This window comes from Lycium barbarum, chromosome 5, assembly GCF_019175385.1.
Source record: "Lycium barbarum isolate Lr01 chromosome 5, ASM1917538v2, whole genome shotgun sequence".
Lineage (NCBI taxonomy): Eukaryota > Viridiplantae > Streptophyta > Magnoliopsida > Solanales > Solanaceae > Lycium > Lycium barbarum.
Genome location: NC_083341.1, coordinates 2413810 through 2435465, shown reverse-complemented (window position 1 = coordinate 2435465; position 21656 = coordinate 2413810). Strand labels below are relative to the sequence as shown.

Below are 21656 nucleotides of genomic sequence, written 5' to 3'. Positions count from 1 at the left end.
AGCTATCAGATAAAAGACTTGATCAGATGAATAATTCAAGACATTTTACAACTTATAAAATAAAGAGTTGACATTCAATTCCTAGGACATGAAAAGAGAACATAGTGCCTACCAACTAATCAACTAAAAAAGCATACTTAGACTTTTAAAAATTGAATTTGTTTATCCATTAAATAATTCTGTGCAACTTTTTATTTCGACAAAGATGAGAATTTGAACTCGCCAAATATCAAAATTTGCCTACGGATTTGCATTGTGAGTCAAGTTTTCCAGATTCAAGTATGTTTTTCTGTTCTACCAATAGATGTTTTTACCTCATCAACATGTGATACATTAGTTAAAAGTTTATCAATTTCCATTCAGGTAAACCACAGTAAATCAAAGCAATCATCTCAGCCTCCCTATGAGCACAACTTACTGTCATTTAGTGAAGGAAAAAGACTGTCAAACATGTCATGGATATAATAAGTTGGTAAGAGTGGAGCTCTTCAAAGGTCAGACAAACTAAAAAAAGACTTCAACTTTTCAGTTTGTATTACAGGCAATCATGTTCTATTTTAATAATGTCAAAATACTCCTTAACTACATGCTTGAAGCAGCTACTAAGGCATATTGAAAACTATAAATGATCCATGGTGTTTCATAAATTATGCATCACTTGATTAGAGCTATTGAGGAAAAAAAAGCCATAGTAGCTAGCTGCTCTTGAGCCACAAAAAAATGGATTCCAAGAGCTTAAATTGTTCTGTTATTGCACTTCTTTCTTGCTTGATTTTATCTCTTTCAGTCTCGTCCGTGGCCAAACGACCACCCTCCTGTCCGCTGAAAGTAGGTTACTATTACCATACTTGTCCCTCTGCTGAAGCCATTGTGAAAAACGTTGTGTACAAAGCCGTTTCTCGTAATCCTGGCATAGCTGCTGGCCTCATTAGGTTGCATTTTCATGACTGCTTCGTGAGGGTACGTTGATGCCTTTTCCTCCAATATACTAGTGCTTCTCCTGATAATCTCATTCTTCGCGTTATATGTTTCTGCATGTTGAACAGTGTGGCCATTTCATCTAAATTCTTAAGCTGTTAGCGAGAAAGCACACTTTTAATTACTAAGGAATTATTTCTCAACACACCCTTTCCCGTGTTGGCCTGATTTTCTTTCAACAAACACGTGGAAATACTTTTTTGCTTTTTAGGTGACGGTCAGATTTGAACTCAAGACCTGAGCCAGCTCTGTTAATGTGTTGAATTGTGTTACCAACTCATTAAGCTTTTAGATGAGGTGGTCACAATAGTTCAACACGTGCTACTCTTGATAATTTTTTTTAACTTAATTACATTTTTCTGCATTTTATGTACTTTAGGGATGTGATGCATCTGTGCTATTGGATGGGCCGAATTCAGAAAAGGAAAGCATAGCGAACAAAAACAGTTTACGGGGCTTTGAGGTGATTGATGCAGCTAAAAAGCAGCTCGAGGCTGCATGCCCTGGAACAGTGTCGTGTGCAGACATTCTTGCCTTTGCTGCTCGCGACAGTTCCAACAAAGTCGGGAAAATAAGCTATGATGTCCAAGCAGGACGTCGTGATGGGCGTGTTTCCATCAAGGACGAGGCCTTGGCCAATCTTCCCTCTCCGTTTGTCGGTGTCAAGGAACTAATCAAGAACTTTGCAAGAAAAGGGATGTCAGCTGATGAAATGGTGACGCTCTCTGGTGCACATTCTATTGGTATTGCTCACTGTGCTGTTTTCGCGAGCCGATTATACCCTCAAAACAAGCAACAAAATCTGCCAATTGATCCCAAATACGCGAGGATGTTAAAGTCCATTTGTCCACCAGAAGCACTTACAAATGGAACAGGAGTAGCTAATCCTGCTAATCTTGATGTTCTAACACCAAACAAATTGGATAACAGATACTACATGGATTTAAAGAGTAAGAAGGGACTTTTAGTTTCTGATCAAACATTGATGAGTGATCCTAAAACCGCTAAAATGGTGAACTTTAATGCGAGGTATGGTCGCGTGTGGGGTAAGAAATATGCGGAGGCTATGGTGCATATGGGTACTTTGGACGTCCTCACGGGGCGGAAGGGTGAGATCAGGAAGAACTGCCATTTTGTGAACTAATTGTGTGTCATTGGGAGATCATAGCTTGCCATGTTGTGAACTAATTTGTCATTCTTTTTCCTTTATGAGTTTTGTAAAAGTTTCTAGAACTATTTCAATTTTCATTTTATTGTTTTTGTGAGGTGTAAGCATCCTAAATAGTGAGGATGGTTCAATCTTTGTTGAATTGTTACACATGAATCTTCTTAATAAACTTTGTTCATGATTGAGAGTTTTTAAAAGATAGGATTGTTACTTTTTTTCATGCTTTGAAGTAGTTCTTAAATAAACTTATTTCAATTTGTTACACCTCTCCCCTCCCCATGTGAATTCACCCCGAGTGTAATGCCTTAAAGGCCTTTTTAAGCTCCTCGCTCGAACGGATTCGACAACCATGATGCGCCCTCCACCCACTTCTATTTTTGTATGTGCCCAAAAGCCAGCCCGCCCGGCTTTAGAGACCTCGGAAGACATTCAAGTGTTCCTGTAATAAAAGAATACCGACTCCGTCCGCCGTTACTGTGCGGGAATATCAACCGGTCGATACCAGGTCGGTCCTAGGACACTATTCACCTTGGGAGTGATTCGGCCATCGAGCTAATTTGTGGGGTAGGGGATATAACTAGAATTACTTCTGTTTGAACTAGTGTGACATGCTGCGAGAAATTGGTAAGTACAGAAGTTTGCAAAATGCAAAGCGCTAAATTAGATTGCAAACCAAAAGTTTTGGGGTCAAAGAAATTGGAATTTGCTGGAATTAGTACTAACAATGGGGCAACTGCATTGAAACTTAAGGCCTAGGGCCCAAGGCAGATATATCTACCTTGGAGGCACTAATCTATGTCACATTATTAGGAAGAAATTGAAAAATATATCTATTTTTTAGATATCTAATTAAGGTTAGGCAGGGTTTCAAATAACAAAAATGCGTTATCATACGCATATTAGAAGTATATAATATTTACTAGTTTTTGCGCACGTGCGTTGCACGTGTATCCCATGTCAATCAGTATAATTTTTTTTAAAGACATAAAAATTGTTACGAAGTGTATGTAACTGATTAACATAGAATTGGAGAAAAAAAAATACAAGTTCAAGATAGGGCGAAAACAAGAATTAAAATGCTTCAATGTTATACAATCATTCTAAAATTTCCATAAACTAGAACTACAATTTCATGAATGCTCATCAAAAGTCACATAAAAGAAAATGAACTTACTTGAATTGATACTTACAGAGTAAATTTGTGTTTTGCCAGACGAACATAGATAGCGGCCTAATTAAAATCACAAGATTTTTACGAAAATAGGATATTTCATTTGATTTCAAAGTCTACTTATATAAGTTATATCTGATATCAAAATTTGCTTTGAGTGGCTGATGATCTTCTTCAACAGAATTTCATCAGTAATTTAATCGTGCGCCTTTTCGTTTTCTTTGGCGGATTAGAAAATTCATTAAGATATTCATTATGGTAGTAATGGGTTTTCAGCTATAATTGCCATACCAAAAAAGTTATAATTGTCATTAAAATTTGAAGTTAATGTAAAAGAAATGAATGCTCAAGTCCAGATATATCTTTTCTGGAAATCAAAAAGGCTTCACGGAAAGCTAATTATCTTAATGGGTCCCACAGTTTGTATTTTTCTAATTTTTATTATTTTCTTGTAGAAAAATGTTACTGGAATAGTGTTTAATCGTAAGGGCAAATATGTCATAACATTTTATATGGACATTCTAGTAATTCAACTTTTGACTTTTCACTTCGATTGTTCCTACTTTTAGTATAATAATGCTTAAAAAGATTAATTCAAAGAAAACATCAATTTTGGACATGAAATACAGCTTTGGAAATCCATCGCTCCGATCAAACTCATGTACAAATTGAACTGTGGCAAATGACAATAGATCAACATCGCTTGTATAAAATCTTGACTATGCAATTAAGTAAACCATATCAATAGTAAAATCATAAATAACTATTGGCATCCCGCGTTTATACTAAAGCTAGCATTTTAATCTCAGTTATGAAATTAAATTTAAAATACATGGAGTATTATTTAACTATAGTTAAGTCATAAACATGTACTACTCCCTCCGTTTCAATTTATGTTAACCCATATGACTTGAGACGGAATTTAACAAGAAGAAAGACTTTTAAACTTGTGGCGTTAAATGAGTCACATATATTTTGTGTAGTTATAAATCATTGCATAAAGATAAATTGTTTTCAAATATAGAAAGGGATCAGTATTTTTGGCATGGATATAGATTCACATAAATTGAAATGGAGTGTGAGGACCCCACCGTGCAGCTCAATTGGTGAGAGTCGTCTCCTTTGGGAGAACAAAAGGCTTGAGGTCACGGGTTCAAAGCTCTGCAGGGCGCAGCGAACTGGTGTGATTTCCTGTCCATACAATACCTGAGTATGTCAAGCATGCATGTCATGGAGGGGGCCCGCAAGGGGTCTACTCACCGGTCCTGGGCGACCCAGGCGGTGGGGTCCTCACAAAAAAGGCGACTTTTTGTCGAGGATCCGAAGGTGTTACCCATACATGCAACGGGTTGCCCTCTCATACATACATGACATGCATACATACATGACCCACAGAAGGTGTTACCCATTCATGCAACTGTGAGGACTACTGAGTAATTGTGGCAGTGAAATCACAGACAATTCGAGATAGCACGCTGCAGCGCCTCGAACCCGTGACCTCAGGCCCTTTGTCCCCCTGATGGAGCGCCTCTTACCAGTTGAGCTGACCCCACTGGACACGGTTTCATAGACTCCCTAAGACTCTTGAACCTAGGCTCTGATACCAAGCTTTGTCACGCCCCGAACCATGGCCTGGACGTAACACGGCACTCGGTGCCTGACTGGATGTGACCGAGCGAACCACATGGCTTGCTGAATCATCATGATACATAACATAAGCGGAATATAACGTGAATGCATGATGAGCCTTTATAAAACATGGTAAGTCATAATACTTAATAAAATACTTGTTTAAACATGAGTGAGCCAAAATGGCTATACGACTCCAAATTTCTGACATGACATAACTGACTTGTCTAGTCTATGAAACCTCTATCATGAGTCTGACTGGAAAACATACTTACTGGGACAAGGCCCCCAGCATACCTTTAGATGCATAATTAATCATAAAATAAACGTTGACTAAACCCCGAATGAGATGGGGCTCACCAATAAGCTGATACGAATGTTGTCCTACTGGGCAGATGTGTCGTCCTGTATATCAGTACCTGCATCGTGAAATGCAGGCCCCCGGGCAATAAAAGGGGACGTCAGCACATTGAATGTACTGGTATGTAAAGCAACCGAAAGAAACAACATGGGACATGGAATAACATGATAAGAACTGAAACTGAAAACCTGGACATGAACATGGGTATGAGTGCATATGTATATATATAACATAAGTAAAAACATGATAAGTAGGGAGAGCAATAACTTATAACCGATCCATGGTCTGGTGCTTGCGTCCCGCCAGCAGAACACTCAGTCCTTGCCAGGGAACATGAGATTTGATAAAATATGAAAGGATCCAATCATTATTAGAGATCGTCCGGAACATGGGTGGAGCGATCCTCATCCTACGGTGGCTACGTAGTTTCAGGCTATCTGAAGCCCTCCTCGGTAATTAATGCAACTCCCAAAACATGAACATGAAAAATAGTGGCACTTGCTGCCCATGGTATATCATGAATCATAACTTGCTTGTACATAGTGTTCATGAATCATAACTTGCTTGTACATGGTTTTCATGAATCATAACTTGCTTGTACATGGTTTTCATAAGATAACTTGTCATAGTCTTGCAAAACGTGTTTTTCGTTCATGAGTAATAACAATAGTTCGAAATCATATATATATACTTGTCTTGAAAACATGCTTGTAACTTGCTGGATGAAATCATAAAGTTTCATATAAACATAATGAGAACACATGAGGAAGAATTCATGATTCATGGAGTAAGCTAGGATGCCTAATATCCGTAATGGAAGATTAGGAATACAATAACGAACATAGATACAAAATTCATGTACATACATACATAATTACGGGCTACCAATATGTTGGGTTTAATGCCCTAGGATTTGAACTTCATAGATTTTACGAAAACGGATCATGGGGAAGAACGTAGAGATTCCCACATGTGGATGGAAGTTCTACATACCTTAACTTCCCGCTTTTGAGCGTATCACAATGTCCTTCAATCCCTTCAACTTCAATCTATAGCAATACAAGCCATAGTGATTCTATATTAGCAACAATATCCATGTTTTGTTCATCTAAGCATTTTATCAAACACTTAGTGGGCATGAAGCTCTATAACCCTCATTAATGGTGTTTTCTTCACCCAATCCCCATTCTATTACTCCTAGCTAATTCTACAATCTCAATTAGATGTAATTAACATCATTCTTCATCAACCATATGAATACAACAATCCCAAGTCAACAATCCAAAAACCCTAGCATAGTTCATATAATTCTCTTTATCAAACCCATTTACTATTCTCCCAAGAACTTATCAACACTTTAATCATCATGAAATATCATAAAACTTACCTTGGTTATTGTAGGAATAAGCCTTGAGTTGAAATACTTCACTTGAACAAAACCCTAGTTCCACCTTCTATAGAATTTCTTGACTTGAATGGATTTGATGTGTTTCTCACACTTAGTTTTGGTGGATTGATGAAGTGGATCTTTTGTTTCACTTGCATTCTTGCATATGAAGTGTTTGGATGGCTCTAGAGAACCCTTGAGTCGTGTAGGAGAAATGGGAATGAAAAAAAAAATGGGTTTGGGTCTCTTATTAACATCTTAAAATCTGACCCATCGGGCAATTCTACGCCCATTTTTACGTTCCGTATAATGGTTTTACGGACCGTATAACTCACCGTAAAACCATTTCAGTGATTTGGACATTCTGTGCTCATTTTACGGTGGGTTTTACGTCCCGTATAATGGTTTTACGGTCCGTATAACTTACCGTAAAACCATTCCAGTGATTTGGACATTCTGTGCTCATTTTACGGTGGTCTGAGTCAATTTTACGGACCGTATAATTGTTTTACGGACCGTAAAATTGAACCGTAAAACTGACCCTCAAAATATCATTCTCTGTGACCATTTGACGGACCGTATAAATATTTTACGGACCGTCAAAATGTTTTACGGACCGTCAAATGGTCCGTCAAAATTCTTCTGCTCGGACAGTCTGTCGTATAATGGGCATAACTCTTTGCACAGATGTCCGTTTGAGGCCCATAATATACTGTTGGAAAGATATTTCAAAGGGCTACAACTTTCATCAAGGAAGTTTTCCCAAATTCCAAATTAATAATGGGGTTATGGTCGTTGTAAGTAAGACCATCTATAAACTCACTTGCGAACATGCCCCGTAGAGTGGTTTTCAACTTTGTTTTGCCCAAAGACTCTTCTCATGTCTTGATTGGGTTTCAAACACCATTTATACACTACTAAAATTGGGTTCATTATACCCCCCATCTTATAAGACAAATCTTAACCCGAATGCACGAGGTGTTACATGGAGGAAGTATAATTTAGTGTAAATGCGGAGGAAATAACAAAATGTGTTATCATACGCGTATTAGGGCCCAACTTATTCGAATTCTGGTCGTGTAAGACTCATTTAAAGTGGAAGTGTTCTCTACTATAAAAAACTTCATACTCAGATATGATCCAAGACCTCTAACTAAAAGTGGAGGAATAATATTGTCACGCCCCGAACCATGGCCTGGACGTAACACGGCACTCGGTGCCTGACTGCATGTGACCGAGCGAACCACACGGCTTGCTGAATCATCATGATACATAACATAAGCAGAATATAACATGAATGCATGATGAACCTTTATAAAACGTAGTAAGTCATAATACTTAATAAAATACTTGTTTAAACATGAGTGCGGAAATAACATGAATGAGCCAAAAGGCTATACGACTCCAAATGTCTGACATGACATAACTGACTTGTCTAGTCTATGAAACCTCTATCATGAGTCTAACTGGAAAACATACTTACTGGGACAAGGCCCCCAGCATACCTTTAGATGCATAATTAATCATAAAACAAAAGTTGACTAAACCCCGAATGAGATGGGGCTCACCAATAAGCTGATGTGAATGCTGTTCTACTGAGCAGATGTGTCGTCCTGTATATCAGTACCTGCATCGTGAAATGCAGGCCCCCGGGCAATAAAAGGGGACGTCAGCACATTGAATGTACTAGTATGTAAAGCAACCGAAAGAAACAACATGGGACATGGAATAACACGATAAGAACTGAAACTGAAAACCTAGACATGAACATGAGCATGAGTACATATGTATATATATAACATAAGTAAAACATGATAAGTAGGGAGAGCATTTCATAAACCGACATGTGATATCACCACGTGGGTACGTGGAGTCTGGTACCTCGCCGGACCAGCAGAGCCTCAATACCTTGCCAGGGTATAAGGTGGTAAATCACCACGTGGGTACGTAGAGTCTGGTACCTCGCCGGACCAGCAAAGCCCTCATACCTTGCCAGAGTATAAGGTAGTAACGTGCCTGATGGATCCATTCAGTGTAAAATTAAGGTATCGTCTTATCTGGGCGGAGCGATCTTTGTCCTACGGTGGCTACGTAGTTTCAGGCTATCTGAGCCTTCTCGGTAATTTGTGCAGCTCCCAAAAACATTAACATAATATAGTTGGCTAAGAAGCCCATGATTTTCGTGAATTAACTTGCACTTGTCTTGTCATAACGATTCACGAAATAACTTGTAAACATGGTTTCATGAAATAACGTGTCAGCATGGTTTCATGAAATAACTTGTAAATATGGTTTCATGAAATAACTTGTATTTAGTATGTATGTATCTTGTATCATAGCATGAAAGTAATTATATAATACAGTTGCATGAAAACTTGTAGACATGTAGGATATTCATGAAACAATCATCCTTAGTCAAAAACATGCATGCAAGAACCCATGGAATACAAGATATGGGTTTTCATAGATTACAGACGAATTCTCAATAATCATAAAGAAATATTAAGAACTCAATGATAGAATTATAACAATTCATACATAATATAATCATGGACATGGACCTAGGGTTATCATGAGCATGGTATTGAAACCCTAGTTTTAGTAGAGAATCATAATTTTATGGATTATGAGGCGTGGGGAAGAACAATGATGTTCCCACACGTAGATAGTAACTCTACATACCTTAACTTCCTACTTTTGAGCGTATCACAATGTCCTTCAATCCCTTCAACTTCGATCTATAGAAATACAGGTCATAGGAACTCTATATTAGCAACAATATCCATGCTTTGTTCATCTAAGCATTTTATCAAACACTTGGTGGGCATGAAGCTCCACAACCCTCATTAATGGTGTTTTCTTCACCAAATCCCCATTCTATTACTTCTAGCTAATTCTACAATCTCAATTAGATGTAATTAACATCATTCTTCATCACTCATGTGAATACAACAATCCCAAGTCAACAATCCAACAACTCTAGCATAGTTCATATAATTCTCTTCATCAAACCCAATTATTATTCTCCCAAGAATTCATCAATTCACAACTATAAATGATTAGGGAGTAGAAGCATTACCTTTTATGAGTAGTCACCACGAAATCAACATCCCCAAGTTCGATTTTTAGCTTAGAATGACGGCAAAAACTTGTACTACACTTTATCCTTCACGAGCCTCGGGATTCGGGGCCTTCAACTTGGTTGATTCTCTACTTTCTTTCTCTAATTCTCCTCTCTCTCCCTTTATCTCTCTAAAATCTGAAAATATGGAGGAAATGGGGCTGCTACGGTTAACATTTCCCTTAAATACCAAGGGGAAATGGGTTTGACCCAACTTGAAATCGGGTTGGGACCTTTCTGTCTTAAAACGTCCATATCTCCCTATCCCGATGTCACATGTGGACCCACGACCTATGGTTGGAAAAGTATTTCAATTATCTACAACTTTCGTTCTTTGAGTTTTCCCAAATTCTCAATTTATGATAGGGTTATGGCCTCTCGAAGTCAGCTGACCCGAAATGTACTTACGGACCAAGATACGCCCCATGTTACGGTCCCGTAACACGAAGTACGGACCGTAACTTGGTACCGTACCTTGGTGAAAATTTCCAGTGAGGTTCTGGAAATTTTCTCTGTGTTACGGCTCACTTTTACGGCCCGTAACACGAGTTACGGCCCGTAACGTCACCGTAACGCAGACGAAATTTCCAGCGAACAGACTTCAGTAAAATGGGCATAACTCTTTGCACAGATGCCCGTTTGACCCCCATAATATACCGTTGGAAAGATATTTCAAAGGGCTACAACTTTCATCAAGGAAGTTTTCCCAAATTCCCAACTGATTTTCACTAAAATGGACCGGAAGGCAGACGTATCGAAAACTTAGCCGATTCTATAGGATTTCAAGTGCCTTACTATTAGCCATATTGAGACGATCATATCTCCTTGCTCCGATCTCTGATTGGCTTTGTACTTATATCGTTAGAAAGGTATTTCTACATACTACAACCTCATTAAGGGTAATTTCCCAAATTCCAAACCGATCAAGGAGTTATCGCTGCCCGAAATAGGCCTATCAACCATTTTCGCAAAACGTTCAAACCTTCAGTGTTTCCACTAGAACTCTAATGATATGAGCTTAAACTCAGTTCGAAGATGCGGGGTGTTACAAATATCTATCCCACCCAAATCCTAGATGGTGAGTCAGAAGTACATAAGATAAAGCAAAAGGTCAGTGAGAAAAGCACCTTAAGAGACAACAGTAGAGTCCGTGCCTTAATGAAATTAAGTTAGTAATTTGTCAAACCTTAGCATTTGTTTGACTGATAAAATCAGTCTCCATAAATATCTTACTTCATATTATAAAGTTCATCCACTCATAACTAACCTCTTTTATCCAAAAAAAGTTAGTGCTCAAGGAATGAAAAGTCAGTTAAAAAATCATTACTTGTGGAAATACTCCTAACTCCATATAGGTGTATATTCATTGGTTCTTTCCTGATCTTTTACAATATACTAATCACAGAGCGTCGGACTAAAACAACTTAAAGATACTTTTAATATGGTATGACATTTCTTGTTATGAGCCATGCCCGTATATTTTCCCAAAAAGCACTACGCTGCATATGATTTTTTTTCCTTTTACCTACCATGCAGGACTTTATTCACACACTCAATAATATTCCTATCAAACTAAGTTTCACATGTCCAATTATCCCATGGGCTTATCCGGAGATATGCATGTCATCCACATCAATCTAGTATTTATTGTCACCAAAGTGTACTGACTTCTTTTTTGTGTATGCATCTTTAAAACTATGGATAAAGGTAGTAAATCAGCTTGCGAATTTGCTTTCTGCTTATCTATATACCTTTCTTCATAAATAGCAGGTCGAATTCACTGTCTACATCTTTTGGCCGGTACACATAGATTATGCGCGCTTATACATAATATTATACATAGATTGTATATTCAAGGGCTATTTTAGTTTAAGCAGTTTGGGGAAATTTAGGTTAATTCTTCTATCTTTTTTCTTGGCATGATATAAGACTCTTCCTTTGGTTATATCTTTTCAGTATATATAAAGGTGAAACTTCTGCACTAACTGTATTTGTGAAGAACTTATACGCAAACGTTAAGTCTTGAAAAGGGTGTTTGATTCAGTGACTTATATCTTTTATGGTTATCATAAAATCTTGAATTGACTGAGAAGAGGGTGAAAATGTCAGCAACTATAAGCAAAGATGAACTAGCCAACTCTATAAGCCGACGATCGACGAGAATCATGAGCTTTGGATCAGCAAGTGGAAGAAGTTGGGCTTCAGCAAGTCTTAGGGAAGTTTTTACTGCACCAGGAGGTGATGTTTTTCAGACAAGTGGGAGGGAAAACGACGACGAAGATGAGTTAAAATTGGCTGCAATTGAGAGACTTCCAACATATGATAGGGTAAGGAAAGGAATTTTGAAGCAAACATTGGATGATGGAAAGATTGTTGATCAAGAAGTTGATGTTACAAATCTTGGATTGCAAGATAAAAAGCAGTTGATGGAAAGTATACTTAAAATTGTTGAAGAAGATAATGAGAGGTTTCTTCTTAGGCTAAGAGATAGGACTGATAGGTAAAGTACTTTAATCTTTCTTGATACCAATCTCTTTTCATTATCGGGGTCAGCCTATGCACACCTCGACTATTTTATTAGGTATTTGCTACCTTACATGCTAGCACAGGAACCAGATAACTTTGTCCACTGAGGCTCAGGTAGATGGATAGAAATCACCTATTTGTCTCTATGATGATTTGAACCTTGTGTCCCATGGTTTTCACCCATGAACACTAGATATCATCCTTGGGTGCAATAATTTCTTAATCTTGGTGTTTGACATTGTTTCAATGATGCAAATTATGTGTATATGAATAGGAATATTGATGTTTCTTTGTGTTTCATGAAACAGGGTTGCGATTGATGTTCCAAAAATTGAACTTCGGTTTGAGCATCTTTCCATTGAAGGAGATACATTTGTTGGATCTAGGGCATTACCTACTTTGTTGAATGCTACCATCAACTTTATAGAGGTACTATTTCCTTTTCAGAAATTAATCTTTCAACAATTATTCTTAGGTTCTATGTTGTTTAATTTTGCTACCAAATGAGGACTTTGTGCAGTAGGAACATGTAATAATTAATTGTTTCTCTTTTATGTTACAAATTTCATAGGGGGCTCTTGAAAAGATCAAGCTTCTCCCTTCGAAGAAAAGGGTCGTCAAGATACTTCGTGATGTAAGTGGAATTGTAAAACCATCAAGGTATGTTCAATAAACGATGTTCCATCTATAATCTGTTTGGCAAAACTTCCAAGATCTGCTTATTTTTAAAAAGTGCTTTTCGTCAAATAGACATTCCATCTGTAGTCTGTTTGGCAAAATTTCCAAAATCTACTTATTTTAAGAAGTGTTTTTCGTCTCATAAAAAGTATATGCTTTTTGTATCTTATAGGATGACACTACTTCTCGGGCCTCCAGGAGGTGGGAAAACTACATTGCTAAAGGCACTTGCTGGAGTACCAGACAAGGATCTAAGAGTATGTGACTCTTCAACTTCCAAAATTATGGCTTAAAGTGTTTAGTCTATGATGTATATCTAACTATTAGTTCGTCTATTTAGGTTACTGGAAAAATCAGTTATTGTGGTCATGAACTGTCAGATTTTATCCCTCAAAGGACTTGTGCTTATATTAGTCAGCATGACCTTCATTATGGAGAGATGACAGTCAGAGAGACGTTGGATTTTTCCGGACGTAGTTTAGGAGTTGGAACAAGATATGAGCTCCTCACTGAATTGTCAAGGCGTGAAAAGGAATTGGGAATCAAACCGGATCCCGAGATAGATGCATTTATGAAAGCTACAGCAGTTGCAGGCCAAGAATCAAGTCTAATCACAGACTATATTCTTAAGGTTAGATCCTGATGTTAGTCATAATAATTCCGTGTATTTCAGAACTGGTATAAGGGGTATCTTATTATTTGGGTAATCTGCAGATACTTGGGCTGGATATTTGTGCTGATATAATGGTAGGTGATCAGATGAGAAGGGGTATATCAGGTGGGCAGAAGAAGCGGCTGACGACAGGTTTCTAAACTATTGCTCCATCCGTTCCATTTTACATGACTCTTTTCTTTTCAGTCTGTTCTAAAAAGAGTGAGACCTTTCTATTTTTGGAAACTCTTTAACTTTACACTTACCACTTACCCTTAATGACATGCTTTTATAGCCTGATAAATGTTATGACATGTTTAAGACCACAAGTTATAAAGGCACTTTTAGTATGTGTTGAAAGTCTTTCATTCTTAAATTTCATGCTGAGTCAAATGAGTATGCACCTTATGACACTTCGTATCAACTATTTACTGAATACAGGAGAAATGTTGGTTGGTCCTGCTAAAGTTTTCTTTATGGATGAAATCTCGACGGGCCTTGACAGTTCTACAACATTTCAAATTATCAAATACATGAGGCAGATGGTCCATATAATGGATGTGACTACGATAATATCCCTTCTTCAACCTGCACCAGAAACTTTTGAACTTTTCGATGATATCATTTTGCTTTCGGAGGGACAAATAGTCTACCAAGGTCCACGTGAGAACGTTCTTGAGTTTTTCGAAAGTGTTGGATTTAAATGCCCCGAAAGGAAAGGAATTGCTGATTTTCTCCAAGAGGTTACTTCTCTAAAGGACCAAGAACAGTATTGGTTCAGAAAAAAACAACCTTATAGATTCATTCCAGTGGCTGAATTCGCGGAATGCTTTGGCAATTTTCGTGTTGGACGTAAGCTTTTTGATGAACTAGGAATTGCTTATGACAAAAGCAGAGCCCATCCGGCTGCACTCATCACAGAAAAATACGGTATCTCCAACATGGAGCTCTTCAAGGCATGTTTATCAAGGGAATGGCTATTGATGAAGCGGAATTCATTCTTATACATATTCAAGACATTCCAGATTACTATCATGTCAATAATAACCTTGACAGTATTCTTTAGGACAGAGATGAAAGTCGGAAAGATTGCAGACGGAGGCAAATTTTACGGGGCATTGTTTTTCAGCCTCATCAATGTGATGTTTAACGGTACTGCAGAGCTTGCATTGACCATTTTCAGACTTCCCGTGTTCTTTAAACAAAGAGATTCTCTATTTTATCCTGCCTGGGCTTTTGCTCTCCCCATATGGCTTTTAAGAATCCCCCTCTCCTTTATGGAATCCTTGATATGGATTGTCCTTACTTATAATACCATCGGTTTTGCTCCAGCTGCAAGTAGGTATGTACCTGTCGTTCACTCCTATAGACTATAGCAGAATACTCCATCTGTTTCAATTTAACTTTTTTCTTTGACTTGGCACGGAGTTTAATAAAATAAAGAGTTTTGAATCTTGTGGTAAACTAAAGATGTGTGTTATGCACCAAAATTCCGTTTGAATCTTGCGATCTTAAAAATGACAGGCAAAATGTTAGAATTAAAGAGTTACCAAATATAGAAAGAGGCATTCTTTCTTAAACAGACTAAAAAGGAAAGGAAGACACTTAAATTAAAACAAGGGGGTATGATTTATGGCTAATGTGAATATTTAATACATCCTGAAACTAAGTTCAAAGTAATCAGACTTACTTTATTTTCACCACGGAATATTTTCAGATTTTTCCGCCAATTCTTGGTATTTTTCGCTCTGCACCAGATGGCATTGTCTCTTTTCCGTTTCATTGCTGCAATTGGAAGGGCTCAAGTAGTTGCAAACACTATCGGTACTTTCACTCTACTGATAGTCTTTGTGCTTGGTGGTTTCATTGTTGCGAAAGGTCAGTTAAATATTGTTATTTTACATCACAGATCTATAGGTGGACATAGATTACTAAAATTGATCGACGTTCACATTGATGTCCGATATTCTTACTGCCATTTCTTATTTGTGATTATAGATGACTTGGAACCGTGGATAAAATGGGCATACTATGTGTCTCCCATGTCATATGCACAGAATGCCATAGCCATCAACGAATTTCTGGACAAAAGATGGAGTACTGTAAGCTCTACTATTCGTTCATGATAAGTGACTACCATCGACATTTGATTATATTTACATACCTATCTTTTCATGTTCAGCGTAACAATGATACGAGTTTCTCCGAGGAAACGGTGGGAAAGGTTCTTCTTAAGTCAAGGAGCATGTATTTAGATGACTATATGTTCTGGATATGTGTCATCGCTCTATTTGCCTTCTCATTTCTCTTCAACTTCTGCTTCATCTTGGCGCTGACATACTTAAACCGTATGATAGAAATTCCCTCTCTTCTATTTGAAATTTCAGAAATTTATTTGTTGCTCTCTGATCCATTTTTGTAAATAAAACCGCAGCATTTGCTGATTCTAAATCTGTTACAATGGAAGATGACAAATGTAAGAAAAACGAGCAAAGAAACCGTAATCCCAAAGAAGCAACAGAGAAGAGTTCAGCATCTACCACCGCGGCGTTTGAAGGTTTGACAGTCATATACATATCCATTTTCCGTGTCTTTAGATTTCTAATATACTTTAGAGATACTGCTGTAAATTTAAGCAATTCCTGAATGATTGTTGCAGGTATAGATATGGCTGTAAGGAATAACTCGAGTATTGACGAAAAAGCAGCCAAAAAAAGAGGAATGGTGCTTCCTTTCCAGCCATTGTCGCTTGCATTTAACCACGTCAATTACTATGTCGATATGCCAGCAGTAAGAAACATTCATCGGGTTCCAACCGTTGATACTGTTATGCTTAATTTCTTTCTCATCACCCGGTTGTATGCCTGTCAGGAAATGAAAGCCCAAGGAATTGAAGAGACTCGTCTCCAATTATTACGAGATGTTAGCGGCGCTTTCAGGCCTGGAGTCCTTACAGCCTTAGTTGGTGTAAGTGGAGCTGGTAAGACCACTTTGATGGATGTCCTAGCAGGAAGAAAAACTGGTGGCTACACTGACGGAAGTATCGTAATTTCTGGTTATCCAAAAAACCAATCAACTTTTGCTCGCATATGTGGTTATTGTGAACAAAATGACATCCATTCTCCACATGTTACTGTTTACGAGTCATTGATATATTCAGCTTGGTTGCGTCTCTCTCCAGATGTCAAAAAGGAAACTAGGACGGTATAGACTCCTATCACCTTTTCCGGTTTGTTTATATTATGTTCATGTCCGCAAAAGTCTCATTTTCTGCTTCTGCATATGTTTCTAAACCTTCCAATAACAATAAGAATCTTTATTTATATTTTATGTTAAAGCCATGTTTAAGAAATCCGCCTGTGTGACCTTTCTGGTCACACATTGCTGGTCCCGAGCCGGGAAAAAAAAAAGGTCGTAATAGGCTGACAGCCAACATAAAACCAGCGTAAAGCCAGTCAACCCCATCTATCATGGGAGGTGAAGGACTAACTTGCCTAGTGTTTTTGTTCAGAATTTCGTCGAGGAAGTAATGGAACTAGTTGAGTTGAATCCACTCAAGAATTCTCTAGTTGGCCTGCCAGGGGTAGATGGTCTCTCAACTGAACAAAGGAAGAGACTGACCATAGCTGTGGAACTGGTAGCAAATCCATCTATTATTTTCATGGATGAACCTACATCAGGACTCGACGCTAGAGCTGCAGCAATTGTGGTGCGAACTGTGAGAAATACAGTGGATACAGGCCGAACTGTCGTGTGCACTATCCACCAGCCAAGCATAGATATATTTGAAGCTTTTGATGAGGTAAAGATCGGAATATTGGCTTATAAAGAACGACAACCTTCTATATTTAGAGTCAGTTTGACATAAATTTCCCGTTTTACTCTCAGTGACTTGATTTATAGCCACAAAGATGTCATGTTTAAGACCACAAGTTTTGAAAGTCGTTCTCTCTTTATTAAACTCAGTGCTCAGTTACACATTCACATATAAAACGGAGGGAGTATAACTTTCTTTCTGCTCACGCGAATGACTACCTTTGCAGCTGTTGTTAATGAAAAGAGGAGGACAAGTCGTTTATGCTGGACCTCTCGGACATCATTCTCAGCTATTGGTTGAGTATTTTCAAGTCAGTATCATCTCATCCAAAATTTTCAAATTCTCACGGTGACACTGTATAGATAAATCAGTAATTAAAACTGTTTTTTCCAGTTTGTTCCTGGGGTTCCTACAATTAAAGAGGGATATAATCCGGCTACCTGGATGTTGGATATCACCACTCCAGCAGTTGAGGCTCAACTTAATGTGGACTTTGCAGATATTTACACGAACTCGGATCTATATAGGTAATAAGAAGATAACATAGTCTTTTTCATTTTACTTTCAGTATTGTGTTGCTAACTACCTCACTGTCGTTTACAAATCAACTTTCACAGGAGGAATCAAGAACTTATCAAACACCTAAGTGTTCCAGCACCAGGGTCCCGAGACCTTTGTTTTCCTACGAAATACTCCCAACCGTTTATCAGTCAGTGCAAGGCTTGCATTTGGAAACAAAACTTGTCCTATTGGAGGCATCCACAGTATAATGCCATAAGGTTTTTTATGACAGCAATAATAGGAATTATATTTGGCATTATTTTCTGGGATAAAGGGAAGAAAATGTAAGTCATCGTCTTGCACAAGAACTCGTTTTTCTCCTTTTCCTGTCACTATTTTATCGATGAATCAATCATCTAGGCGTCATTTCATGGAACCCTGATGGCATAATCATGATAACAGGTACAAATTGCAAGACCTATTAAATCTACTTGGAGCTATGTATGCTGCTGTTATGTTCCTTGGCGGAACAAATACTTCAGCTGTCCAGTCTGTTGTGGCAGTAGAGAGAACGGTTTTTTATCGAGAAAGAGCAGCAGGGATGTATTCTGCTCTGCCTTATGCATTCGCTCAGGTAAAGGAAGCACCAAACAGAACATAATTTGTAAAAAACATATCATTGTCAAAGAACTAAATAGTCCATTTTGCCCTCTGCAGGTGGCCATAGAGACTGTCTACGTCGCAATCCAAACATTTATTTACAGCCTCCTCCTATATTCGATGATCGGTTTCCACTGGACAGCTGCTAAATTCATTTGGTTCTATTTCTTCGTTTTCATGTGCTTCATCTACTTTACTATGTATGGAATGATGCTTGTAGCACTCACTCCGAGCTACCCGATTGCTGCCATCGTCATGTCATTCTTCCTCAGCTTTTGGAACTTGTTCTCCGGTTTCCTTATCCCTAGACCGGTAAGTAAATCAACCCCTGCACTATCAAAATGAGTTTAACTTCTCTGCAAATTTTATACTATAAGATCACTTAAAAGTACTATCCAAAAGCACGCATTTTAGCTCAGAAGAAGCAGAACAACGACAACAACAATATTGGCGCCTCAGTCCCAAACAAGTTGGTGTCAGCTATGAATCTTTACGATTCCATTTAATCTCAACTCATGTCATCATCACATCAAAAGAAGCATAACACTTTAACTGAAATCTAAAACATTGAAAAAGATTTCAGCATCTGATACATCAAAATTTTGCTTTTTGCAGCAAATTCCAATATGGTGGAGGTGGTATTACTGGGGGTCTCCAGTATCATGGACAATATATGGTCTTGTAACATCTCAGGTTGGTGACAATAACGATAATGTTGAGGTACCAGGCGTTGGCGAAATACCATTAAAGCTGTATCTAAAAGAATATTTGGGATTTGAGTATGATTTTTTAGGAGTTGTTGCTGTTGCACATGTGGCATGGGCTGTTCTATTCTGCTTTGTTTTTGCCTATGGCATCAAGTTCTTGAATTTTCAAAAGAGATAAGTGGAGTTGAAGACAATAGAAGGTTTAGTGTACGCATAATTGTACATAAGCTAGGCAGAGAAAACAGTTGTTGCTGGTATCCTCTTCTATGTTGCTCGGACTGTCCAAAAATGATACCGCACCAGTGTCAGATCCTCCAAAAAAGCACTACCTTTGAAGGATTTTACACGCACCCGACGACATTTTGAAGAGTTCGAGCAACATAGATCATCGATTTATTTCTTGCATGTTACTCAAATAGTTCTTGTGTCATCCAGATGATTTATTAATTTTGATGTAGTATGAATTTCCTTTGTAAGAGTTTTGCTCCTTAACTCTTGTGATATTAAATAAGTTGCATGCATTGACATATGGAGTGTCAGATGGGCAGGTTCTGCTGCATTTGTACGGTTTAAAACCAACGTTCAACACAAAATCTTTTTTTTTTCATTTGTTTGTTGTTGAATAATCTGTTTAATTACCAAATCTAACTAATTCCCTTTTATGTATCATAACTATATCAAACTATACTAAAAAAACCTTGTGTTTATATGTTTTGATAGGTTTCTTGATGAGTTTGATCCAAACTTTAGATAGGCTGACTTGAACTATGTCCAAATTGATCTGTTAATGAATATATACCTGTCCAACCCACTTTTGTCCAAATGAGTTATATTTGATTGGGCTAAAATTTGACGAGAAAAATTGACGAATAGTTTTTTCTTTTGCCATCGTTTTAAATCTATTCAATGCTTAGCTACTTTTAAATTTTCCCCATGAAAAAAGAAGAGCACGTACTAAAATAGGAAAAGAGAGAAAAGTTTAGGATTAATTTATAGGGTGAGATTATGTTTTAGCCAGAATTTTGGAATTGCAAATTCTTTTTAGAGCAAAAAAAGGAAATCTTTATTATGTGGACCTTGATTTGGATAACTAGATCTCTAACCTTCAATTATTAACTAAGACATATGTCGCCCATCCAAGTAGGAAAATGGAGAGAATAAGAAATGGAGAGGAGCCTCATCAGGATTCGGAGAGAGTGGTATCCTAGAAGGAAATGAAAAAGTATGACAAAAACCCAAGATTCTGGTCATTTCAGTTTTATTGCTGTGCATTGTTTGTTTGTTCTGTTGGCTGATATTGTTATCTAGAGACAATTTTACCCTTTGGAGAGCCCATGTCACTGAATGAGGTGGGGCCACTGAATTTTCAACTTTGACACGTATGACATAAATAACACTTAACATATGCTCCTAATTAGACTTTGAGCCATCACTCATTAGCCCATCACCCAAAAAGGATAAAAAGGTACTCCTATGGGCTGTGATGATATTCTCCTGGAAGCTTGAAAATCAGATTTTTGAGCTGATTGAAGAAAGAAAAAAGGTACTCCTATTCTTGGACTCGAACTTTTTGTTAATTGAAGGTAGTTGAGTATCAAATTTTGGCATTTGATATACCTAACTAAAGCTAAAATATGTACAATTTTATTAGTTTATATTTTTTTTTGCCCCCTTTAAGCCTTGTCATTGTCGTTATCTTTTTGGGTTAATATATTATTAAAAAAATGAGAATTTTAAATGATTTTTTAAAAGATTATAAATCAGGGACTCTTTTTGAAATAAAAAATATGATATCACATAAAATAAAATGAAGGAAGTAATAAATGTCTGAAGTTCATTCATTTTTACCTGAACTTTAGGGAGAAAGCATGTCTGATTAGTTTCGAAGTGAGTAAACGTGCAAAAAGAAATTAAAAAATTAGTATAAATTAAATGACAGTGTCAAAATAAAATATGTCAATAGTATTAAACATAGACAAATTGACATAAATAGCTGAACCAAATAATAGCCAGCAAATGTGTATTCTTTATATATTAATGTATAATATACATAAAATATATATTTTTAATATAAAATAGTACATATTTTTGTATATTTGACTAACAAATGTAATTATTTTGCCCAGCTGACCAAATGTGTAACTTTCCCTTAAATGTAATACGTAGTACTACGTATATACATAAAAACTATATGCCCTTAGGCACAGCTATACATAACATAGAAATCACACTTGGAAAAGGTGGACAATTAGCTAGCGGGTGCGGTAGCGAAACTGATTGCAAAAGAGGGGAAATCGGCC

General features: G+C 37.4%; 2 protein-coding genes across 2 annotated transcripts; both read left to right on the top strand.

Moving 5' to 3' along the window:
• Positions 1-545: 545 nt before the first annotated feature.
• On the top strand, positions 546-2574 carry LOC132642176 (peroxidase 5-like). Its single transcript, XM_060359439.1, has 2 exons — positions 546-960; positions 1358-2574. Exons 1-2 carry the CDS (start codon positions 721-723, stop codon positions 2120-2122), a joined length of 1005 nt encoding a protein of 334 aa, XP_060215422.1. The 5' UTR covers positions 546-720; the 3' UTR covers positions 2123-2574.
• Positions 2575-11214: 8640 nt separating this feature from the next.
• LOC132640105 (pleiotropic drug resistance protein 2-like) lies at positions 11215-19883 on the top strand. The gene is made up of 20 exons (XM_060356539.1): positions 11215-12315; positions 12650-12770; positions 12913-13001; positions 13192-13276; positions 13360-13650; positions 13734-13824; positions 14113-15013; positions 15389-15549; positions 15670-15773; positions 15854-16019; positions 16106-16228; positions 16331-16461; positions 16543-16875; positions 17183-17473; positions 17715-17798; positions 17882-18015; positions 18106-18333; positions 18452-18623; positions 18707-18961; positions 19265-19883. Exons 1-20 carry the CDS (start codon positions 11918-11920, stop codon positions 19532-19534), a joined length of 4428 nt encoding a protein of 1475 aa, XP_060212522.1. The 5' UTR covers positions 11215-11917; the 3' UTR covers positions 19535-19883.
• The last annotated feature ends 1773 nt before the right edge of the window (positions 19884-21656 follow it).